The sequence below is a fragment of the Suillus discolor genome (assembly GCF_016758755.1).
Source record: "Suillus discolor strain FC423 chromosome Unknown F5147scaffold_28, whole genome shotgun sequence".
Classification (NCBI taxonomy): domain Eukaryota; kingdom Fungi; phylum Basidiomycota; class Agaricomycetes; order Boletales; family Suillaceae; genus Suillus; species Suillus discolor.
In genome coordinates, this window is record NW_024541275.1 from 328,090 (window position 1) to 354,131 (window position 26,042).

Below are 26,042 nucleotides of genomic sequence, written 5' to 3' on the forward strand. Positions count from 1 at the left end.
CTGCAAAGATTGTAAAGTATATTAACCCTAACTAACCAGCTACTGCACACCTATAGTAATTTAAGATGGTTGATTTTGACTATGGACGAAGGTGCGTCTATCTATTCCTTCAGAACTGCTCACATATCCTCAATCTTCACAATCACTCCTGTCCCCTCCTCTATCTTCACAATCAATAATCCCATGTAGTCAATAGGCTCTTGCTTGACGATCACTCCCATCTTTTCCTCCTCCATCGGCTGTGTCTTCACACATGCTCCAATCTTCTTATCAATGGGCTCTCTATTTACAGTGCCTCCTATCTTCTCGTCAATAGGCTCTATCTTGGCTTGCTCCAACCATACATCAACAACAATGTTTTGAGAGTTCTATTAAGTACAAAAATATGTCATATATTAATATAAAAAAACAATAGTCAAACTCACCAGATCTGTCATGATAGGGCAGGGTTGATCATTAATCTCCAGCTGGCATGCATCTGCCATACCAACCGGTGGTATTTGGAGTGCATGTCTTCCACTACAAGTACTGTGGAATGGTGCGTCTGCATGTATGATCTTCAAATGATTGTTCTAATGGACATATTGAGTAAAAGTAAGTCGGATGTAGGAAACCTTACCATTCATTTTGCATGCATCATGTCTGCTGTGCGTTGCTTAATAATCAATGATTTGGAGGCCTGCCCTTGTGTAATTGGGGGCATGGTGTAGAATTTGATATGTGTATGGATTTGTGATGGATGTGTAACAAGTGTGATGGATGAATGATGGACTGTGACGGACTTTATACAATTTGCTTATGTCATATCAAGGTTTAAATATTGATGGACTTGACAATTTTTTTCCAGTCCATTCGTGGATGAGCACTGTGGATCTTTGTGATTACCACCACACTTTGACGCTCCACTGTCACCACACCTTGATGCTCCATTACCACTACACTTTGGTATTCCATTAATACCACACTTTGATGCTGATGCGATGATTTTATTTTATTGTTGTACATCATTGCATAGAACATAATTTTCTGTACTATAATCATAATGCAGAGATTTCAGCAGTCCTGTATCTTCCACATGATATATCCAAGTGCTCCACATTGAATAGGGTGGTCTTATTCTGGACATCCAAACATATCAACATCAAGATACTCTCACTGAGACCTGTGGATGAATCCATAGCCACACCTACAATACTCCTGTACTTCCCTCTGCACCCCTCTCACTGCTGTTATACAATTTCACGTCTGATGATTCCATTTTTTGAATCCTTGTTTATTGTCCATTGGGGAAGAGTCATGCACATTGTTGTATTTATTGTGGTTAAATTGTATGTATGTGGGAGTATAAGGTGTTGTATGTTGATCCTGGCTGGAGCGCGGAAGGTGACACCAACTGAAGGTGAGAGAGGTGTTAATATATTTGTATGTGGGAGCAATGTTTTCTTATAGTTGCTTTCATTATTCTTTTCTTTGAGTAAAACTACGTCTCCGAAGACTGAGGTGAATCTTCTTGTGTTGGCTATATATTTGAACAGTGACTTCAGGTAGCTGGCCACATTTAAAATGTGTTTCACATTATATGCTTTCGTTCCTAGTGACATTCTCAGGTTGTTGTGTTGCAAGATGTAGTCTGAGCAGGTCAAGAGCAAATGGTGTATGTATTCACTGATTTTTTTTCCCTTGTTGACATTCAGCCATTACAGACTTTGCTATGCAACTGAGTAATTCCATGTTCTCGGATGTACACCCACTAGTCGGGCTTATGGATGTTCCATTGAGTCATTTTTCTATCGAAATTATCTATGAAATGATCAGAAACTTGTGTCCATAGGAGTTCCTCCCATAACAATGTACTCATGATGTATTGGTGCAAGATCAACAGCCCTTCCATGTGGAAGCAGGACAGTTATTTTATTCTGGGAGAAAGAGACATTGACCTATTTGCTGCTGATACTCAATGTCAGTGACTCTCTTAGAGTGATTTTTCTTGACAAATTTTTTTCAGGATGTGAAGGTTGCAGTGTAATTGAGTATACAAGTTCTTAATCACCTTCCATAGTCCTTACCAACTCCAATAGCTTGGTCTCTCAGAATGTGAGCAGCTTTTAGAAATTGCATATTCGCTCTGTAAGTCCTTGTCTTCATATAGGAGTCCCACTGACAGTTAGTTCTTAGATACTTTCTTGGCTTCAAAAATCCCTTACACATTAGAATATTCCTGTGCTTATAGTTTTGCTGGCGCATGCTGTTACATGCTTGCATCAGAGATGTAGAGGATATCAATGGCTCAATACAAGTCTTTGGTTCAATAGTGAGTTATTTTCAATGCATAATATTAAGCACTTTCTGTAATGTCAAATCAGCTGAAAGACCCATTGCATAAACGGCAGTATTTTATAGTGATGATTGTCGCAAGATAGTTTGACAGTGAAGAAGGATGAGGATGATCAGCCCTTACTAGTATTGGAGACACCAAATATCTGGTCAGGGTGTATAATATGCTCAACCCGGTATTATCTAGAGAATATTGACTGCTTGTAGATAACCTTAAGGCTTGCCACATACCCAATTATTGTGTGTGTGTGTGTGTGTGTGTGTGTGAAGGAGTTGAAGAAGCTCATTAACATAGTGCTTGTCCATCGCAAATGTCAACTCACACATGGACCATTGTAAAGCACCGATCCCACATGAGATACAATATATAACCTACATAGTACAATAGCATAAGTAATGTTCACCATAGGGCTCCACCCCACAGGACAATAAATGAGAGTCCAAAAAAAAAAGTTCAGTGAGGACACATTATGTGACAGTCTTGGGGAACGTACCGGTGTACAACATGGTGGTTTTACATGGACAAAAAACCCTGCAGTAAGTTAATGAGAGGACACACAAGCCCAGAGGGGTTGGCATACTTTGAAAAGTTGCCTGAGACACTCCATCACCTTGCTGAATGTATCTAATTGAAGCTTGACAAAATTGAGAAGTAATGGCATTGCGAAAATTTGTTTGAACCTTTGGGTCGAGATGTTCGATGTGAGTGTAGATGTCAACACACTGTTGAAAGAGATAGATGAAAATATTCTGCACTTCGTTAGCCGAACTCACCTGCACAATGCCTGAGTTGGAAGACTGCCCATAATTCGGTTTGAGGGTGGGAGGGGTGATATCCTGCAGAAGTGATTAGTACCAATTATAGCACATGGGGAAAATTCATGGTGTAGTTAACTGAACAGGTTGAGTGTCCTGTAAGCTGGAACTTGCAGCCATAGGCTCAGAGTATGGGGATTGTTGAGCACTTCGAGTGAAGCACTTGGTCGCCTTGAAAAGAGCTTGAAAACTGACTCTGAACATATTTCATGTGACCCATTCCTCAAAGGCAAGAGAGAGGACAGCTGTAATGATTAGATATGATTTAAATGCTAAGATGAAAGTTCGTACATTGTGACTGGCTGTTGCCCTGCCTCTCTCTTGTACTTACCAAATGAGGGTCTGAATGACTTGGCCTCAACCACTCCCAGCATTTCTTGCGAGGAGCATTATTTTCATTCATCTGGTAAGTGAGGTGGATGTGCATGTTTTGGTGCAATGGAGGTGGGAGGCATGAATAGGATCGACTGGCATTCACAGGTAAGTATGAGGATTATTATGTAATTTGAGTGCACTGTCACATGAACAAATATAAGTCCTTTGCCTTTGCTGCCTTGACTGCCTTAGACTTAATTTGTGATACAAGTAAGTGACCGTTATTTGAGGCTGTCAGGAAGGCCAGATGTTTACCATCATGGAAAATGTGGCCAGAGGTACAGCAAAAACCACAACTATCTAGTAACAAGTTTCGCATCTTGCAGCGATATCATTATGTTAGGTGATGCAAGCATTTCGATCTCGATGTTTCTCCTTACATGTGAGATGTCGAGGACAGAGGATTCAAGTGCTTTATATTTCCTCTCCGCCTCTTATCCTGGTATGAATGGTGAGTGAGATTGATTTTCGACAGTTCGACATTTTGACAGATATTGGGAATACCTTTATATCAGAAAATGCCACTGAGTCTTCTTTTTTCCTTTTCCCTTCTCTGGGTGTGCCCACACTCAAATTCCCATTGTTATTGGCGCTGTTTCCATTGTTTACCGCCTCCGTGTCCATCAAATCCGCAGAAACATTCGAGAAGTTAATGTTCATGTGATTCTTATCCTTCCTTGGTATGTCCTGGGTAACATCTAGCTTTTCTGTTGTGATGCTGTTAATTATAGTGTGATTAGTGGGAGTGTGAACTCCATGAAGCTCAGAAACTTGGCTCTCATTGCGCATGTTGTCAGACCTGAGAATATTGTTGGATTTTATGTAGTCAATTGATGGACACAGCATAACATTCCTTGCATCCATACTGTTACGCTGACCGTCGGTCGGCGTGTGTGAACTAGGATAGGTCTTCTCAGCGACGACTCGAGTGAGTCTACTGAAGCTGAGCGTGGTCTAGCCTTGACGGAACGTCAAGGATTCCTCCGGCGATCTCGGTAAGACGGCGCTCGTCGAGATGCAGGGCTAGCGGATACGTGCTAAGTCGTATGGGGGCGACTTAGAAGTGCGGTCTCACACAAGGAAGCTGGTAGGCTTAGATGAGCAAGTTCTGGGGATGAACCTAGTAGATTAAAGTAAAGTCTAAGTACGATAATCTGTGTCTGCTTATAGGGAAGTACTACAAGTATTCTAGCTCAGTTTCTAATCAATAGTATATCGTAAATCTATGATAGTAAGACATGAGGTTCAGATAAGATACATGAGGCTTAACCTCTGATCAAGCATGCTGCGCATAGGTACAGGAAGTGCCAAGTGCGCTCCGGATCTTCATGAAGCGACATGTGGTATACATGCGCTGATCTAGGGTGTCCATGAGGCGTACAGCCTCCATGGATCAGGTACAAGGCCGTCTAGGCCAGGGGCGGGGTCATAGCGCCAGGCGGGGTCATAGCGCCAGGGGCGGGGTCATAGCGGTCCAGACCGCTGTCTTTCTAGGCGCGGGCGGCGCACCGCCGCGCGGGGAGTCTAGCAGAGCGGGGGCAGGCGTAGGGAGAGCTGGGGCTTTAGTAGGTGTTACAGATCCCTGTAACACATACCACAGCACATTTCTGTACAGATAATATGGGTACATCACTCAGGAGCGTCATTCACATTCCTTTGAATGTTTTACTCTCACCTGCATGTAATGTGTATTCAGGTAGATGTGTGTCTGAGTCTAGAATGAGGGGAGATATGTCATTGGCACCTGGATAATCAGTGAACAGTTGAACGTGTAGGATGAGATTAATCTAACATATGAAGCCTATGTTTTTATTGGATGAGTTCTCTTGGACAACAGCTTGGCACATGGCATCAGCTCACATATTTATGAATGTGAAATGCTACTTACCACAATTAGGAGTATCAGAGACCTTCATCATCTCTAGACCATTGTGGTCCATCACAATTTGAGCCAGAGCATTGTAGAGACTGACATCTCTGTGGCCTTGTAGAGAGCTAATTCTACAATGCCTTAAACACCTTCCAAACACAGCACAACCCATTGAAGGTTCAACGATACAGCGAGGCACGAACAATGCTCCTGACTGTGTTACGACAAACGGTCGTGTGCGACTAGGATAATCTAACAGCGACAACCACGACAGTGGTACCGAGTGCTGAGAGTCGTCAGCCTTTACAGACAAGCAAAGGTTGCGTACTCGAACATAGCTCGTGGTGGTTAACGAGGGGTTACGCTGAGATGATAGCAGGGTTTACAGACAGTGAGAGGCATCACTGAAGGTACGAGTCGATGTCGAGCAGGTAGCTTTAGCGGGACAAGGAGTTCAAGGGTAAACCTAGTAAGATTAAAGTAAGGAACGTCTACTGTTAATCTTCGACCTTATATAAGGCTACTCTTCGTATCTAAGCTCAGCCTAAAGCTGGGTTCTAATCTGCTTATCTACATGAGTCAGAGATAGGGTCCATGAGGCGGGCTTCTATCGTAGATAGGGTCCATGCGGTACCCTTCTATCAGTACATGAGGCAGCGCGAGGCTTGCCTTCTATCTTCTATCAGTCCATGAGGCAACACGAGGCTTGCCTTCTATCTTGATAACATTAATAGGTCTTCTAGACCTATGTCGTCATGTATCGTCACGTGCGGTCCAGACTGCTTATCTAAGCCGGCAGTTGCCGCTTATCATCTATCATCATCTGTCGTCATCTGTCGTCATCTATCGTCATAGAGCCAGTGATGCTCCGGTATCGTCTATAGCCGTGCGTGTGGCAGAGGGCTGTCTGCTGGCGGGGGACTCGTGCCATGTTACTGTAACAGACTGTATCTATAAATGTTGTAAGGTCGCGCGTTGCCTAGTCTGCTATACTTGAGACGACAAGTGCATTCGACCCTAAAGGGGAAGCAAGTGCAGCAAGGATCTAGTAGTAGGCGCTGAAGGCGCTACTGGTTGGCGAATGCGAAGCGCGGGAAAGCGCAGGTGCGCGCGAGGTGCGAGAATGCGCGAAGCGCGGGAATGCGGGCGCGTGTATGCGGAAACAAGAGAGGGTATGAGCGAGTTTGCTTAAGTGATGATAAGACACTAGACAAGAGGTGAAAGATGCAAGCTGAGAGATGTTATATGCGAGGTGCCAAGTAATAGATTTCAACTATGCTCTGCTGGGTAGTAAATGGGTATTGTTGTGGTTCAGTCCTCTGTCATTCTGGTGGGAGAGTAAGTGAGTAAGTATGTACTGCTGGCGCTTAAGTATGGCGCCTAAGCGCTGTCATGCGGAGCCGAAGCGCTACCGAGTAAGGTATGTAAGGATATATGTAAGTAAGGGTCCATGATAAAAATAAAGATGGAACGATATGCAAATGTGAGAAATGGAAATATACACACTAGGGAACTTGGTGGACAGTGGATGGATGCTTCCGGATGGCTGGCGCTATAGGGCGCTCAAGCGCGGGAAAGCGCGCGCGCATATACATCGTGAAGCGCGGGAAAGGTACGCACGCGAGTTGCGCGGGAAAGCTGCGCCTCATGTAGGAATAGCTGTGGATAGCATACAGAGTGATGCTACAAGTTCATGCCATGTACTCCCTAGTGAAAACTGCAATATTGCACAATGAGAGGTGTGAGTCTCTACACCGTATCCCATTCTGCGCACTTGGTGCTTCGGTCGCGCATCGGCGCATGTATCCTCAGTTCTGTCACTCGTCCTCCGTCCATCCATTTCATGTCCGTTCGGTTTGTCGGTGTGTATTCCTATTTTATTCTCATGTATTCTGACATATCTCCGGTGCTTGCGCACATATTCCGTATGTTTCGTCATGGACCCTCATTACATATCATCATGTACTCGCTTCGCTTTCCGGCTCGCTTTAGCACTTGACAGCGCTTAACGCTACTTAGAATATATATATACCCTGCCTCTATGTAGAATGATTATCTTCTTTTTCCCGCACATCGTTGGACTCTAAGTCTAAATCTCCGTCATCTCCGCCGACCAATGCTAAGCGCCAGGACTCATACAAGCGCCAACCTGCAAATTCTTATACACGAACATTGCCTTACTCGTTCTCCGACTCACTTAAGAGTCGCTGCGCTCCACCACCCGCACGTGCGCTTCGCTCTCACTCAGCGCATGCCATCGCACTTGTTGCTCAGTAGCGCTCCATAGCGCTTTCGCTTATCGCGCTTCGCTCATCGTCGCGCACCCCACCAGGCTTATCCGACAGCCCGGTTCAGTGTTTCCCTCCACTATTATATATAGAGGAACCTTCTCAGTAGCAATCCCCTTGGGCCGACATTAGATTCGCGCACAGAGGACCATCTGAGTATATCTCATACCACCCACTTTCTAGCATTCTACATTCCTCACCTACAGCGTCCTCACACATTTTGAATTCTTGCTCACACTCCAGTGGTGGCTGGAAGGAATTAGCTCCACCATCATCAAGAGAGGTGTAAGACATTTGTTGGGTTATCGTATGATATTATGTGATGAAACTGATGCCGTATCATTCAACAATAGATAAATATTTGTGGTGATGATCTATATAGTTTTTCAAACATTGGTGCAGACCTGCAGGGATATAATACGCTGAAGGGGTGTCATGGAGATGAAAATATAACGGATGTCTGGTATTTTTTATGACAACATGCAGAAAATCAATATGCACTCATCTTTTGAGGAACCGAATAACGGGGATCCAGACAATCAGGGTACCTCTCAACACAACAGTATTTAGTTTAATGTATCTGGTCAAGCAGGTTCCAGCATTGGCAGAGATGAGCCCCTTCATCAGCGCACATCCATATGAAGCAATCCACATGGTGGCTTTAATTATGGAATCACAAAAAATACTTCTAGATCTTCAGAGGAATGGAGGGTGTATAAATTACCACTCAATTGGTAGATCTTTAATTAACATTGTGTGCCAATCTTACTTACTGCATGATTATCAGCCCCTTGTGGAGTGGATTTGTCGCTGCCTCATACCCAATGGATGTCTTGTGACCAACGGTCCGTATTTTATGAGGCACACTAATTAGTACATCACAACTGCTATGGAGTAAAGCTATTTTAGGACTTTGAAGTATTTTCATTGCCAAGGCTGCTATACACGATGCACTGGCTGCGTGTTCCTGTCTGTGGACCCAAGTATCTCTGTTATTGGTTAACATTTTCTTGGAAGCAAATACATGAATATACCATTTTTTTTCTGTTAAAATACTGATGAGGATCCAATCAGCTGTTCTCCATTGACCCTGAGTACACAATGTATTGCTGTGCCTCAATCATTACTTTGAGAGGGAGTCTATCCAATGCAGATAGAAGAGGAATTATGTCCCATTGCAATTTGTTACACTGAGATGACAAGCTCAGAGTGTTGATTCCTATGCACATTGTAAGAATCTGGTGCATTGTGGTAATATGGATGTGCCCATCGAGGTACAACAATGAGATTGACATGCAGGAGAACCCATTGTGCATGTGTTGGAGGTGGAGGCAGTGTATAAAACATCTTGCCTGCTCTTCATCCTGGAGTACGATATTTTGATAAAGCAATTTATAAAACCTGCAATTGGATGGTGAATGGGTTGCAATGTGTTCAGTGTAACATGAATATTTTACCATGAATAGGTGCTTTTAGAATACAAAATCCATCTGACTATACTCCTTCTGGTGCATGTGGCCAGAGTGAATATCTTGAGCACAATATATAAAGGAATGTAGACCATCATTGTCAATACATATTAAAGTCAATCCCTATTTATCACACTCTATAGACAAAAAAGATACATACAAGATGACCGATGTTACCCCATATATCGTCTCTATCTTGGAGAATCTCATTTGATGACTGTACCCACTAATTGCAGAGACATTTAGGCTCCACAGTGCAATGTAATTGTTGAATGAATGAGGAAATGCTACATAATGAGAGGGACGTAAACCAACCAATGTGTAGTGTTAGGCTAAGTTCATGATGGATTTATTTGAGTGATGGATTTATAATGGACACAAGTAGCACAACCAATGAAAGATATAGTAATATTCTTAACATCATCTAATTTCTGCTATTACACTGACATCAAATCTTCTATGTAACTCATTTCTGATAAGCCTCGAGTTAAAATGTGAGATATTGCCTTGATTCCGCAAATTGAAGGCAGAATCTTTCTGTTAGGAAAGTCCTAATAGACGAACTTTTACATATCGGCCTATAGGATGTGTAATTTCAAGACATTAAATACAAATGAAGTCATGTGACCTTCGTCCTGCTGCTTCAACCATACTTGGGAAATATATTTGACATGTTTGAGAAATCGCTAAAACATCCATGTTGCAACAGGCTCTATGTGGCCACTTTGTCCACCATGTGGGTCAAACGTAAGAGATATGCAACAATCTAGAAGATTCAAGTGGCCTTAAATGCAATAATATGGAGTGTTATCATACTATAATCTCATATCAAATGTTACTACCACTTGATGTGAATTCATATGGAGCCATTTCACATTTAAAACATAAGGATATATTGTGAAGTTACATAAAACAGAAATATTTGGCAGTACAGAGTGATAAGTGACATGCATTGGATGCAGATAACTCTCCAACAGTGCAGTCAGCATCACTAGGTTCAGGACAAAAAGGAAGAGAAACATGTAAAAAGGAACATGGGTGACACTTCAAGGTTAGGGAGTGTGGGTTGGGAAGATAAATGGGCAGTGAAAAAGATGGAATAATTGTGAAATGATGTCTGGTTGAAAGGACTATGGAGGAAGGGATATATCTTCTGGGTGATGTGTAGCGCTGTTGGAGTGTTCAACACACCTGCAATAATTCACCACTGGGATGAATACAAATGTCATTTGAGAGTATATGTGTAGAGCTCTCCGCATAGAAATGTATCAGGAGTGGCAGTACACAATTGGATGAAAAGTACATTAGTTATCAGAATCCAACAGTAAATAAACGACTTGAAATGACACTGACTTCCAATGCTATGTGGGCGGTTCTATAACCAAGGATGTTGGAAACATCACTGCAAGAGGTTGGAAGAAAGCAGGCAACCGAGGAGGGTTGGCAGGCATGAGTACTATCGCCTACACCAAGCCTAGATACAGGAACTGTATTTATGAAACAGTCATATATTTGGCTGATTCAATGGTGCTGATGCCATATGTGATGAACACGTAGATGTGCAGGAAGTGTTGTGTGTTGAGCATATGGTAGGATAATGATGCGGTATCAGAAATATGCCCTGTGGTGACATTCACTGCAAGGGACATCATACTAAAACACTGGGGGGAAAATGAAGCATGTTGATTGAGAAGGTCATTGAATATATCAACGCATGAAGGAAGAGGAAACAGGAAATTTCTCTTACAAGGATAGAATTTCCGCCTGTGCATTCAATTTGATCAACTGCAAAATTCCAAAGCAAGTGAGATATCATCAGAGTGTCAAACATCATGCAACAGAAAAAAAGACAAAGAGAGGGAAGCTTGGAGTACATCACAGATTGTTCGTTACATTTGTAGTTCTACAACATGAGCCTGTACACATCTGTTGCAATTGACATTAAATTTTATAGAATGGTGAACTTGTACTTTCATGGCAAGTTCCGACGAATAAATTAATTTTGAATGATACATATTTACAAGACCACAGTTGGGTCAAGGGATGTTAAATTCAAGAATATCTACTCTACAAGCTCTGTATTCCTGTGTTTAATATTTGATATTTGATGAACCTCCCCAGAATTCCTTGATATTTAGAAGCTGGCACTGTGCTTTAGCTTCCTGGGGTATGTAGACCTGACCGAAGCATAAGATGCCTATATAGAGATATCTATTCACATAAAATTACCCTTGATCACATGGGATGGACAGATTAATCTGGTAGCTTAAGCACATGAAGTATACTTTGTGCGCTGCAAAATTGGTTTAGTGAATTGTTTTCTCATGTAGTCCTGTCATATACGGCACAATACGTCCCCATAATTATGTGCTGCATTCAGTGGAACATGGTTAATGTGGTTAAATGAGTGGCATCTTTGCTGCCAGAATGGTGGACAATTTTATGATGAAGAACACCTGAATTTAAACGCCCTCATGATTATTGGGACTATTCACCTATTTTTATTTTATTTGTGTTGGTTCTGTCACATCTGTACCTCTGAAATCAGAGTCATCATATATTGGACATTCTCATGCCAGTGAGCCTTATGTCGATTTTATTTTCAATTATATTTATCCATTGCAATTATTTTCTCTCAAAGCTCTGTCGACCTTATACAATACTGTTTCCCCTTCTCATCCATGCCATATGCGATTTTTCTGTCTGTGTCTTCCATCAAAGACCTGTATCTCCTTTCTGATGCACGTAACTTTCTATTTGAAGAGTTTCTGCACGAATCTCAAGAAAAGACAGTGGGGCTTGGGGATATAATCCAGGTTTCCATTGCTCGCTCCCCATCCAATGATTACTATCCATCTTTAGTCAGCATTCAACAACATTCATACACCTTCTATTGCACTGTAAAGTGCATCTACAGGTTTTCCCTCACCCATGTCGCATTTACACTTGAACGCACATCCACCAAATTCCCACAAACCCTTTACATTTCCTGCAAATTTTCACGCCTTTCCATGGGCCACCAAGCCTTAGGATTGCTTATTATGCTTCCCAGATGTTGCTGGGGTGCATGTAAATCAATATGTGATGTCAAGCCAGTGCTACATACTAGCATTAGCAACAACATGAAAGCAGCTCACAGAAGAGTAGCATGAGCTATTTGCAGTTATTCTGATGGTGAATCCTCTCATCTTTATTTGATAGTAACACAGTCCTGACCTAATGTACAGACAGTCCACACTGCAACACTGGCTGAAAGCATGATATTCCACCATTTTAATCTCTTTATCAGAAAGAAGGTCCCTTCCCATCATTCCTTCATGCTGAATCCTGTTCATCACTTCTATGTTCCACCCACTTTCCTTGTCATGTGCTCCTTTTTCTTAGTCCATGTCACTCATTCACTACGCAGTGATAAGTCTGCTGTCTGAATCACTCATTAATGTGACTCCTAAATATTTTCACTCTGTCTGATTTCAGAATAGATGTCTGTCCATTATGATGTGTGATCTCTATAAAACTGTAACCTGATGTTGCACAAATGTGTCCCAACATGATATCACGGAATGCAAGTTCCAAACATGCGACACTTTGAATGGTCCGACTTTAAATTAAAATTTTCATGCTCAGCGGCTCAGATGATGAACCAATCACCCTTAATGCCCAGCCAGAACTCAGTCTGGTTGGACCAGTATGAATCTACAATAGTCTTAGTTACAAATATATAATCATGGACAGTTGGTGCCGATCTGACAATTGGACAAACACATAGCATGTCTTGCACTTCGTGTTCACAATCTCACATATTTGCCCACCTGGCTCACACATTTGCACTTGTGAGCCTTACCTTTGCACAGTCTAGTGCAGGAAAATTACGCCAAGTTCATTGTCCTGTTCTCCTGCTCTGTACTGTGCTCACAGGGTCTCAGTTTCCAGTGCTCCCTACAATTCCCAGTCCTCCCAAGCCTTCAAAAGAGTGTTACCTCAACTGTCTATGCTGGTGCCATGGAGTCTGCAAGAAAATGTCTCCCCAGACTTACCACAGACATACTACTCAATGTGCCCCAGTGCAGGCACACTTCAGTCAACACTGACATTTTGAACACGACCATCCTCTGACGAGTCACAATCCGGAGACACAGCCAGTTTTAATGCTTGACTGGTGACCTCAGTATTGCGACACCATCATTGGAGAGAAGATCTGAGTTGCATGAATTGGTTGGTCCATCTCATATGGTGAGTTGCTTCTATCATTTCACAATTTATAAAATTTTAACTTCAATGTAACACAGGAAAATGATTAATTCAGTTGAGCACCACATATGCATCAGTAGTTGCATGACTTTCACTGACACTAAATTCAACCTTGTTGAATGTGCCATCTGCAGTGAGCCATGCTATGGTCCCATCAAGTTCGCAAATAGCCAAGGCAAAGACAAAGTTCCAATAGGACCATATGGTATCTTAAAGGTTCCTTGTCAAATACAAGGTGGAAATGACTCCTGTAACACTGACTGCCCACTAGCAGGTATGTCAATCACAGCTGGAGGTAGCACAGAGATGTGAAGAGTTATGCATCTGAGAAAAACCAGCACCATGGCAAGGTAAGTAAACTATACAAAGGCTTCTGGCATTATGCTATGGGAATTTTTGTGTGCTTCATTGGCATATGGGAGTTAGGCACATAAAACAGAAGCATTTTACAAATGATTTTGAAGCATATGGGCGTGACCTCGTCAAGAACCCTGCGGATTATCAAGTACATCCATCTATAAATTCACATCTTCATATCTTATTCAATGGTGCACCTGCAGTTCTGGAAAGATCAATCTGCTACTGCCAGCAACCCCGAACCAAAGACCGATTAAATGGATGTGTTTTACTGCTCTCTCCTTCTCATGGTAGTAGGTAGCTGATATGTAGTGGTGTTTGTCATCTGAAATGCATACTGCACACAGTCTTGATTCTAGGACAGCCTGTCGTTACCAGTATACACTTGTCATTGCATAAGACTGCCCTCAGCCCAATATTTACTCTGTTTTATGTTTGAATCAAGGAAGGAAAAGCTATGCATACAATCAGTATGAGTTACACTATGGTCTACAGGTATATCTAGTACAGAAAAATAACTATCAGGGCAACAAAACGGTGAATACACATTAAGAACTGATTCAGCCATGTCTGAGAAGTCAGATATTTGTATCAGAAATATTGTCCGACAATCATACCTGGGTTGCGGCAGAAACCTGTTCCATACCAGTCTTATTTGTTGTTGGTGCTTCGCCTTGACCTGGGGTATCTGTGTGTTCCCCGACATATTTATTAGCAGTGGTGTCCTCTCCTGGACCTTCCATCACTGCGTCCACATCTGCTTCACTCAGGGGACCCTCTGAAAGCAGCAGGTGATGGGTCATGCACCATACACCAGGTACACCAGGAGTTGAGGTGATATCACTGAATATGGCAGATCCCATAAGGTCCAGGTCATTAGGTGTTTCTAACAAACACGATATTGAGTCCAGAAGCTTAGATCGCTTTTTATCTCCTCCCCCATCTTGTGCCTTTTGAGACATGTGATTCCGATTAATGCTTGCCTTAAGAAGGAAAAATAGACGTATGATGGGAGGAGACAAAGATATCTCATCCTCTCTCTTCCTTTTCACCTCTCCATCTTTCACCTCCTTCAAATCATCATTGATGTGATCATTATGTTCACTCTTGACTGACTCCATGTCCATCATTTCATGGGAGATAAGGTCAATGTCGATGAATTCAGGAGATGCAAAACATTTACTTGCATGACACCTATTGTCGGACACATGTCCAACATCGTCGTCCAAAATATATAGAACTTCATTTGGGCGACTTGCATGGTAAGACATGCATTGATCATCTTGCTCCAAATCCCTTGATTCAGTTGAGCCGTCAGATCCTGAAACAGAGGTTATAGAACCAACAGGCTTATATGCAGATCCTGTGCTTTTCTGTAGAGTCCTGGGATGGGGCATCAATGTGGGGGGTAGAGGGTCCAAGGATGCGGCATTTGGTTTAGAATCTGACAGTATGTTGGTCTCTTTTGCAGCCCTCCCAAGTGCATGTGCAAGATGAATAAGATGTCCAGGGCTCTCTTCAGTGTTGACCAATGCAGCATACAGGCATTCTATGCCAAGCGCCTCTAAGTAGTCATGCTCTGGCAGGTTATCATATTCATCTGGAGATTGCAGAATGAGTTGACCATTGAGAGGATTATCTATTGGAATTCCAACAAGGACACAATATCGTCCTATCATCCAAGCAAGCGGACTTGTGCTGACGGCAACCCCATCTCCTTCGGTAAATCCTCGTTGCATCAGATCATAGCTATGTTCCTGAGACCTGGTTGAGAGTGGCATTGAGACCTTCTGAAATAGTCGGTAAGGAATTTCCATTTGCATGGATGGCTTGAACACTTGCCTTGTGTTTCACCTGTCTATCACCAGCATCAGAATATGTTTCTGCTGCCATTTCAACGATCCCATCCTATCTGTCATTGAGTGATTTCTCTGTTTGATGAGACATCTCTGTTTGTTTAGATTTGACTCCATCTAAAGCCTCTGGAGCATCACTGAGAGGTTCATATCTTGGTGAGATAGTCAATACATCCAGTTTCTCGAGGGCCAGATGAGTGCTGCCCTTTCCATTACCATTTCCTTTTTCAGAGGCCAACCCCATGGAATGTGCATCATTTTGGACAATCGTGCTTGTCTCTTGCAACTTTATTAGAAGTGTCATCATCAAGTGTTGTGAAACTGCTCACCAGTGATGTTTGCCGGACAGCCTTCTGATTCTCACTCATCTGCGTATTTTCATGCTCTTGTTCCAAGAGTTTTTTGACCTTTCATAAAATTGAAAATTTACATTGCAAGTCTTCCATGGTAACATACTTTGCGGCTGCTAAGGACAACATTTTTTCCCTTCATGCTCTCTGCAGGTCCCTATTCCATGCAAAGCACAATAAATTTGTCATTAAACATTCATTTTGCAATTGTCGAGTTGCTCACCTGTGGTGCATCACAAATTACCTGCTTTCCCTTTCTGTTGTTTGTAGGTAACTGTGGGTTTGCACTTGTAGAACAACTCTCCTTTTTGGCTGTCCATGAAGCCTCCTTCTCTTTGACAAATCTCTCAATCATATTGAAGGTCTCCTTCCTGTGCTCTATACCTGGATAATCATCCAGACCACACAAATTCTCTTCCTTGCAACACAACAATTTGTGGTATTCCTTCTCCTTTCCATTGACTGATGACATTCATGATCAGTAGTATTACAGACAGATGTCTAGCGCTATGCTCACACTTCATTATATCAGTGACCTCTATGCGCTGAACAAAGTCCTGCCATGTGACATTGAATTTATCCTGCACCTTCCACACATTTTTACTGTTGAATGTGCCACCTGTGAGCACCATCACAACATGGGACATATCTTAACTCGACATCTTCAGCTTCGCCCTTTTTGCGGATGAAGTGATAATGAATGGCGATATCCTTGGTTCAGCTGTGGAAGATGGCATTCTTTGTGAGATATATGGTGGATTAATTATCATTGAGAAAAAACATTTCTGCAGTTAGGGAATTTTAAGTCCATCTAGAAGGGGAAAGGTGAATATTTATTCAGATTGCCTCCTTTGGAGCTGATGCTGCCATCATATACTCACAGCACCTCTGACCATCAGAACAAATGTATCTGGTTATCAAACACCAATTTTTTATATCTGATACCCAATCTACATTGACATATCCATGCAGGTCTGTCTCCTTCTTTCCCTTGAAAATTAATCACTTATTTGATATTTTACACAGATAGTGACATATATTTCGTACAAGGAAGGACAAGCATGCTGGATGCCATGTCCTGTCAAACAAATTAGCGGAACTGCCAACTGCATGTCTTTGGCCATATACATGAATGTTCTGGAGCATAAATCAATATGCATGACCCATTCAGACTGGTTGAAGGGTGTCTGTGATACAGAAGGCCATCATTGTAGACCTACCTGGACTAGAGATATCATGTACACTTAGTATAAACAAGCGGTGACCTTTGCTCATTGCTTTATTACAAAAGCAGACTTTTGTACACTATATTTGCACCAGTTTTTCTTCATTGCCTCTGGAAACTCAGCCACTTTTGACACAGAACATATGGTTGACCAATGAGCAAAAGGATCTGTTCTGAAACTGAGAGCTGTGCGAGAGAGTGAAACCTTGGCAGCTTTTGAGAGCAGTTGCAGGAATCTGTTTGCATTTCACTGTCCTACAGGAGCAGTAAGGATGAGGATAAAATGTGATTTGTGGAATACATTGGTTGAACCAACAATGTAGAGCTGTTGTTTGTACTCATGGTAGTCACCAGCTAGTGTTTATAACTTTATCATTGAATTCATCGCAAAATAGGTTTTGAGGGAAGAAGAAAGTACATTCAAGGCAAGCACAGCTACTGGTGGTATGTGCGGAGAGCATGGTCAATGTCTGTTCCACAGCCACGACAAGAATAAGCAACACATGATTGTCATCACCGACAGGTTCTATTGGCTCCTGTGAAAATAGCATGGGAAAGGTGCGACAAGAGTGGGTAACAGCAGGACAGTGAATATTGTTTGCATATAGAGGTAAAGTATGAGTAAGAGTGCGATCATTGGTCACTGCAGAACTAATGGTATTCATGGCGCGAAGCCCTCCAACACACCAACGGCAACCAACCCTGACCAGTAATCTTGTCATAGTTTGTTCCCAATTCCTTGCACAAGGTGTTGAAGGGCCATTCCACTTGAAGTGCTCAAAAGTCTCCTATTCCCCTAGTGCTGCCACATTCTGGTTCGAATCTGTGTTACAGGGATCTGTAACACCTACTAGAGCCCCAGCTCTCCCTACGCCTGCCCCCGCTCTGCTAGACTCCCCGCGCGGCGGTGCGCCGCCTGCGCCTAGAAAGACAGCGGTCTGGACCGCTATGACCCCGCCCCCTGGCACTATGACCCCGCCCCTGGCCTAGACGGCCTTGTACCTAATCCATGGAGGCTGTACGCCTCATGGACACCCTAGATCAGCGCATGTATACCACATGTCGCTTCATGAAGATCCGGAGCGCGCTTGGCACTTCCTGTACCTATGCGCAGCTGCCCTTGGCGCAGCATGCTTGATCAGAGGTTAAGCCTCATGTATCTTATCTGAACCTCATGTCTTGCTATCATAGATTTACGATATACTATTGATTACAGACTGAGCTAGAATACTTGTAGTACTTCCCTATAAGCAGACACAGATTATCGTACTTAGACTTTACTTTAATCTACTAGGTTCATCCCCAGAACTTGCTCATCTAAGCCTACCAGCTTCCTTGTGTGAGACCGCACTTCTAAGTCGCCCCCATACGACTTAGCACGTATCCGCTAGCCCTGCATCTCGACGAGCGCCGTCTTACCGAGATCGCCGGAGGAATCCTTGACGTTCCGTCAAGGCTAGACCACGCTCAGCTTCAGTAGACTCACTCGAGTCGTCGCTGAGAAGACCTATCCTAGTTCGCACACGCCGACCGATGGTCAGCGTAACAATCTGTGGCTACCTCTCTCGCAAGTGTTGTCATCGTGGTGGTAATGCTCTTCACTGGTTATACCATTCCCAAGCCCAACATTCCTGGTGAGCTGGATCATATATGTCAATGTGCGTTTCTGCATTGCAATTATAGGCTTGCGTGCTCACAGCTACTATGCAGCCTGTGCACTATGATTTTGAGGCTCTGCTGATGAACAAGTTTCACACTTTGAATGGCACTTGCTCTATGCTCGTCCCAGTCCCACATTATTTCATCACAAGACAGGCTGATTTCCTCATGTCTGGTATGTCAATGTTGGTTTGATGAGATTTATATTTAATCTCCTGTTACTTATTCCACACTACAAATTCATTCTTCAAAGTCTAATGTTCTTAATCTCAGGGACAAGACTGCATGCATCACCAATTTTGGACTATCAAGCATGCTTGGTGACCCCGGTTTGATGTACCTCACAGCCACTGCTATGTATCCAGGCACAGTATGATGGACAGCTCCTGAGTTCCTCCTATCAGATGATGTCCAGCCAATAACGCTCAGCGACATCCACTCCTTTGGAAGTATCATGCTCCAAGTAAGTATCCAAAACCATCCTCAGCATTTAGCAAAGTACCCTGGGACAAAATTAAGCAGAAAGTTATCACCATATAGGAGATCCAACAAGGAAACACTCCTCAATATCCATCTCACTCTCCCCTCATCATTGAACTATGGCCACTTATCTATGAGTGCTGGTTGTTATCACCAGCCTTATGACCCACAGCTGGCACCACCCTCGAATTCATCTGGAACATCAGAATTAAATTACTCTCATTCCCTGTAGGTGGCCACGACACACCAGGTTCTATCACTGCACACCCTATAAGTAGTCCCGATCCATCAAAAAGGCCACACTTGAAAATAATTACATAGGTATTTTGGACTATAATAATAATGGAATTTATTGGTGTGAGAGGTGATGGTTGTGGTGATAATGATGCAGACATACTTTTCACAGACAGGCATCCAGGATTTTGTTTATTTCTGTATTGACCGCTGCCAGTCAGGTGTGATACTCTGACTGTATTTCTGATTTTCCACATGCTCACTCAAAGATTTAGGCCTGAGCATTTCATGCGCAAATACATGTGGCCTAATTCCTGCCTCACTAGCGCCATGGCACTCATTACCCGCAAACACTGGTTTATAAGGATGGTTCACCCTCGAGCATGTCCCCTCCGTGCTTCAGGGTGTGGTACTTAAGCCTGAGGGCAACCACACAAGCTTTATCCTGCTGTAAGAGGTTAATGGTACCATTGAGGACACTTAGCCTCCTGGCAATCGGGAGAGTGATGGGGGAATTGCTGACTTCAACAGATGATCTTGTGGTTGACAAAGCCAGGAGGATGGTTGTCAAAAACTTGAAGGATGCAGCGGGGAACATGGCTGACTCAAAAGCAATGTCATACTCAGTGGTCTATTATATATGTGCTGGTGAACACAAGTATTGGGCATCTTGGTCATATATTAAATGTGTCCTCTCACAAAGATGATGACAGGATAGTGGTGATCTGAGTGTCATGAGTGCAAGGGTTCAACTTCCTGATGAAACCACACTGCAACACCGGAAGTCCCAGTGCGAGAATATGAGTGCAACAAGGTAAAGTCCACTTTGGAAATGGAGTACTTTGAGAAGCAGTCGCTGAGCCTCTCCAAAGTGGTGGCCGGGTGCCACCCTCTTCTGTGTTAAGGCTGAGTGCGGAAAACTTTGCATGCATACATCAGGCCTGTTTGAGAGTTTTAATGTTCATGTTCAGAGGGTGTTGGTTGCATGAGTATCTCTGTCCTTTTGTTTTGCTATGGACTGGGGGCGGAGTTTCTGTCACTTGCAGGCCCTTGTAAATTGCAACGAGGCCAGTGTGGGCTGGGATTGCAGATAGATGGTTGATGCAGTGAAATATTGGAGATGGGCTGGAAGTCCATTCACGAGAATTGAACAGAGGACTACCAGGTCTAGTTGGGGTTGTTTGTCATGGAAATATGCACAAATGGAGCAGGGACGAAACATACACGTTTACGAGGATGATAAGATGAACTGTTTCTGCATCGAATAAGCCAAGAAGTACTGCGGTTAGTATTTACTGATCAATGTATGGAGGATTGGCAAAGGAACAAAATGACAAGGCTCACAGCTTGTGGTTTTGCCCCAAGTCATTACATATTGACATTCATGCTATGCTGTCATAATCATTTGTAGAAGCAGATGAACTGTATCTAGTTGGGATGCTTGATGGTCCAGCTTCCAACTCAAGTACACGGAACATGGCCATACCATGCAGCTAGGTATTGGCACAGGTGAGCCTGTGGATATCGGAGGTTGGACCCATACCCATACCCGCCAGTTACCCATACCTGTACACTCAAAGGTACCAACACATACGGGTCTCGCTACGGGTAGCAGCAGGTAGCGACAGGTGTGCAGGTACTTAACAGGTAAGACACGCTGTAGAGATACAAGAATTGCTGGACACTACATGGAGTAAGTAACCAGCAATATAAAAATGTGTTGTGGTTGTGCACAGCCTAGTCCGCTATACTTGTAAGACAAGTGTGTTCAACCTGAGGGGTTAGCTGTTTGGAATGGTCTGTATTTAGTGAAAAAATAAATGGTCAAATGTCCGAGCATGATGTGAAGAAGATATGGTGACTGGCCAGCAAGAAAGCTAGAGCACCAATAAATCCTACTGAGTGCAGGTGTGCTGTCTCGACCCAAGAGGATTGCTATGAAGCACTTCCTTCAAGTAATATGCGAAGGGAGCAAACACAGAACGGAAAAGAACTAAGTCGACCTTGGAAAAGCAAGTCCGCTGGTAAGAGCGAAAGCGAGACCGCGGGTCTGGTGAGTGCGCGATGAGAAATGAACAAAAGTGAGAGGATCCTAGGTAAAGAGCGGTTCCGCAAGTAGCGGCTAGGTATAAACGAGGTTTGAGGCCAAGGCATAACTAGGTATGAAAAATGCTAAGTCAGAAACCAAGAGTGGTTCGGATCTGCGCAGAGCCTAGGTAAGGAAACTTAGAGGCGTGTTCTCGGAGCGGTCAAGAACACACGGGTTCGAAGTGAGAAGTGAACACAGCTTGTCAATTGATCAATAATACTAGGAACGTCTAAGTGACTCCGCAAAACAAAGGTAGTGTCCGAGGGAAGGGAAGTACTGTACTGTATGTAGCACATGAGACTTTATCCTACTGCGTGAGCGTCTGGAACCCGTAGGCGAGAACTGTAGTGATGAAACGAGGCAGATAAGTAATATGTAAGGAGAGAGCGCACGGAACGGAATACGCGGTTACATGTAATAACCCTTGATAGTGTTTAGTCAAACCGAGTGAAAATGAACATGCACCAACGGAGATAGGTGCACATGGAAAGAACATGGACAGAGGACAGATCCGAGTGCGGGTGTATGCCAGTTGGCTATCAGCCGAAGGAACTTTTTAGAGTAGGACTGGAATGACATGGATCCAACAAGTTTCCATAGACCTTGACATAAGTATCAAAAGACACTTGTTCCCACCCAGTGCGGGTCCAAGTGTCACAATGGGAAACAAAGTCTGAAGGTATATCTACAATGTCCGATGCCAAAGTGTCAGGTCCAATGTTTTTGGGTTTTGGGTCAGCGGGTTTTGGGTGCAGGTTTAGCGGGTTAGCAGGAATTGCGATAGCGAATGTCAGGAAAGCAAGTGATATGCGGATTTAATGATAATGACGGGTATTTCGGATAGAAAAAGTGGTAATATTCGCAATGTCAACAAAGAACTATGAAATATCGGGTTTGACCACTAAGTATTGGGAAACGGCTCCCTACTACTTGGATGATGAAAAATACTCAAGGTCAGTCCAATATATATGTAAGTACGTAGAAACCCGGAAACCCGTAGGCAAAAGTAGCGGCCGAAGATTTTGGGTTCAAAGTACATGTAAACTAACATGAGGTGCTGCAGATGATGGGAAAACATGTAATGGCACTGGCTACAATGTGAGTAATGTGCAAAACAATCAAATATGCACCTGGTGGGGCTAGCAAGACAGGACAGAACATGGATAGGACAAGTGCACAGGATTTTGGGTCGGCCAATGCAGCCGAAATGTCAGGTCCACTAGTCAAAGTGTCAGGTTTGAGCGGGTTGGCCTCAGGTTACATTGGGGAATGATTGGCAAGTGACAGGCATTGGACATGTATCGAGAAATAAGAGAATATGTGCTCAGCACAAGCTCAAGTGCTACAATGCCCAACATTGATGGATGTAGCTATGAATGCACAATTACAAATAGTAGTAGACGAGACAGAAAAAACATGCGGACCTTGTAAGTGAGAGAGATGAGCTGTCCACATGAGAAAATATGGTCCAAAGTGCCACCTGCAAGCATTTGTGCCATGGTGGAATTCGTGAATGGTAGTGGCTGGGAGTGTGCAAAGACGCAGGTGACATGGCAGACACTTGTTGTGAGGCTGCGGTTGATGGTCTCAATACCAAGCGACATCAAGAAGTAGGAGAACATGAGAGATGGGGCATGACATGAGATAACAGGTGGGAGATAGTTAGCACAAGAGAACAGGTACAAGAGAGCAAGCATGAGAAAATGGTGCAAGAGAGCAAGCACAAGCGAAAGAGTTAGAGCGAGCATGAGAACGGGCGCCAGAGACCAGAAGTATAGATCCATAGACATCGATCAGTTCACAAGAGAATGGGTAGGCACAAGAGATGGTAGCTACAGGAGTGCAAGATGCTTGTGTCACCAGAACTGGTTCCTTTTAACTCCCTCATGACCTATGGTGAACTCCAGTGACGACATACTCGCATGGGTTGCACGTGCCTGTGCCAATGCCTACATGCAGCATACATTCAAGCACAGGGGAATCAGCAAAGAGAAGATCCATGCATGGTTTGAGGTGACATCATTGAGGCCGCAGTGAGGCGTTAGAATAGAAGCAGTGCGCATATATGTAATACACCATGTGGAGAGATAGTAAGTACACTGTACGAGAAGGGGTGAACTGAACTACTAAGTGTTACCTTGAACGGAAATTCAGGTCATAAACAGCCACAAGGATGGTAGTGGAAAGAGCAGTGGGTAAGTACTTGTTGGGGAGCCACTCAAGTTCAACTTGTTAGAGGTGAGGACAACCTCAACACTTTGCGCAAAGGTGGAAAAGTGGCAAAGGATACCAAACAAAGGACTTAAAGAAAATCGAACATGCATAGATCTCGTCGACAATGTATTGCATATATCATGTAGATACAAACACATTTAAGATGCACGGTATCTATATCAGGTTGGAATGTCACCGACATGATCTGACAGCGACTTGTCGAGCACTGCTAAACTAACTGATTTGACTGCAGATAGACACACTTATAACCTGTGAATGGATGGACAATGAAGTGTGTCAGAAATAGAGGGCAGATGGACAAAATCATCATATGTTAACTCAGCAAATATTCAGTCAGTATTGTGCGAGGGCAACAGAAAATCAATACACTCACCCTGACACAACAAATAATTAATTGCATTAAAGAGTGGCCGGATGATTATGACAGTTATAAGCTATGAATATATTGGTGATTCTTCAGTCAGTGCTAAAGATTGATAGTGGATCAATGACAGACGTCATGACAAGAACTGATAAATCGATTTGGTCAGAAGTTCTTGACCTTGACAAAGAAGCAATTTGCTCATGTCTAAACAATGGACACATGTTAGCTTAAATCAGCGAGGCTCAAGCTTATAACAGGATAGACTCACTCACATTCTAAGAAAGGTGGGAAATGACTTCTGAGGAAATTTGAAACCTCAAGATCTGGAAAAAGTGAGAAAAGACCTTGATCAGGACGGCTCAAGCCCAAATCAAAGGAGATGGAATGGGCTCTCATGTTTCACCTGATGGGGTGTATTGCCTGTCATTATTTCACTTCTGAAAAAGTATTTCATAACTTTGTACACACCTGTCTGTTACTGCTACATTAACGAATATACGATACTTTTGTGCTATAGAAGTCCGGGTGTTACATGAGATATTGAACATTTGAATATATTGTCTGGCATGCTCGAATGAGGGTGTGTAGATCTACTAAAGCGTGTATGATATCCAGACAATGCCTGGAACCACTTCACATGAAGGACAACAATATCAAAGATGCAGGCTCATGTTTGGACATGTATTCATCCTACTGTGCTTATTATTAGGACAGAGATACGGAAAATATATTATACAAATGTCTGCTTTTGTAGCAGTGCCAATAAAACTCAACGAGCAAAGGTCATCTCTTGTATTTTGATAAGTACTCATGAATACACAGAAAGTGTCACGAATGCCCTCTGTACCAACATATGATATTATGTATATACCCATTGGGGGTTTTGAATGAGTTTGTGATATATTAGTGTACATTGCTTTATCTATCTACATATCCATAATACATCTATTCAAATGTCCTAACTTGTTCTCCAGTTCTCTATACCACTCGTGCATCTCCCGACCTTCGCAATAATGGTTTCAGACATCATTCATCTCTTCCTCTAGTCTTGCTGTCTCTGTTTCCTCTGATATGGCAGAATATTGATCCAATCATCTGGCCTGCAATCTAAGACTATCACTTCATCGTCATCTTCTGTCCATTTGTGTTTTGTCTCATTCGGCTTGTCAATCTAGTCAGAAGGCCTGTGATCTAAAACTATCATATCGGAGGAGTCAGAAGATTCAGACTCCATGCCGGATGCATTGTCATTGGAGGAGCCAGAAGATTAGGACTCCGTGCCAGATGTATTGTCATCGGAGGAGTCATAATATTCAGACTCTGTGCTGTTTGCATCGGCAATAGCTTGTTCTTCATCAACTGATGCATTAACACTTTAGTATAGAAGAAAATACATAAATAAATGATCACTTACCACGCTGGCACAGCTGTTGACATGCAATGCATGCTTTGCCTGTTCATCCTCAGCAAATCCTTTTGGTGTCCCTGCAGTGATTGCAGCGCGTACACATTTTGCGAACTGCACACATTATGGGGGTGTGCCTTGGGGGAGTTCCTAACATTGTTGATAATTGTTAGTGAAGAAGAGAAGTACAGTGATGGCGTACCTGGTAACAGGGAACAACAGTCACAGCATCTTCTGCATGGCAATCCAGAACAATATGCATAGCATGGCATGTTGTCAGCTATGCAGGATGCACATCCCGGCTCTATCAAGGTAAGCTCTGGTGCTGGAAGCATGGATATCTGATGAGAATTGGGAATAGAGAATTGACAGGTCAGCAATGAAC

At 43.1% G+C, this 26,042-nt stretch overlaps 5 protein-coding genes across 5 annotated transcripts; 2 read left to right on the plus strand and 3 right to left on the minus strand.

Moving 5' to 3' along the window:
* Positions 1-1,481: 1,481 nt before the first annotated feature.
* On the minus strand, positions 1,482-1,664 carry F5147DRAFT_560963 (uncharacterized protein; the record flags this gene model as incomplete). The annotated part of the gene is made up of 1 exon (XM_041430586.1): positions 1,482-1,664. A coding segment is annotated over one exon (183 nt), but the record flags the coding sequence as incomplete, so codon positions are not given.
* A 783-nt stretch (positions 1,665-2,447) lies between these two features.
* On the minus strand, positions 2,448-3,577 carry F5147DRAFT_652951 (uncharacterized protein; the record flags this gene model as incomplete). Its single annotated transcript, XM_041433719.1, has 7 exons — positions 2,448-2,480; positions 2,566-2,706; positions 2,829-2,866; positions 2,894-3,057; positions 3,109-3,171; positions 3,346-3,395; positions 3,482-3,577. The coding sequence occupies 7 exons, from the start codon at positions 3,575-3,577 to the stop codon at positions 2,448-2,450; spliced, it is 585 nt and encodes a 194-aa protein (XP_041292747.1).
* A 10,623-nt stretch (positions 3,578-14,200) lies between these two features.
* On the minus strand, positions 14,201-16,598 carry F5147DRAFT_652952 (uncharacterized protein; the record flags this gene model as incomplete). Its single annotated transcript, XM_041433720.1, has 7 exons — positions 14,201-14,215; positions 14,378-15,524; positions 15,706-15,902; positions 15,946-16,023; positions 16,073-16,123; positions 16,190-16,428; positions 16,484-16,598. The coding sequence occupies 7 exons, from the start codon at positions 16,596-16,598 to the stop codon at positions 14,201-14,203; spliced, it is 1,842 nt and encodes a 613-aa protein (XP_041292748.1).
* Positions 16,599-17,854: 1,256 nt separating this feature from the next.
* On the plus strand, positions 17,855-18,181 carry F5147DRAFT_773813 (uncharacterized protein; the record flags this gene model as incomplete). Its single annotated transcript, XM_041441511.1, has 1 exon — positions 17,855-18,181. One exon carries the CDS (start codon positions 17,855-17,857, stop codon positions 18,179-18,181), a length of 327 nt encoding a protein of 108 aa, XP_041292749.1.
* A 4,162-nt stretch (positions 18,182-22,343) lies between these two features.
* On the plus strand, positions 22,344-22,926 carry F5147DRAFT_652953 (uncharacterized protein; the record flags this gene model as incomplete). Its single annotated transcript, XM_041433721.1, has 4 exons — positions 22,344-22,455; positions 22,498-22,623; positions 22,717-22,751; positions 22,801-22,926. 4 exons carry the CDS (start codon positions 22,344-22,346, stop codon positions 22,924-22,926), a joined length of 399 nt encoding a protein of 132 aa, XP_041292750.1.
* Between the last annotated feature and the right edge of the window lie 3,116 nt (positions 22,927-26,042).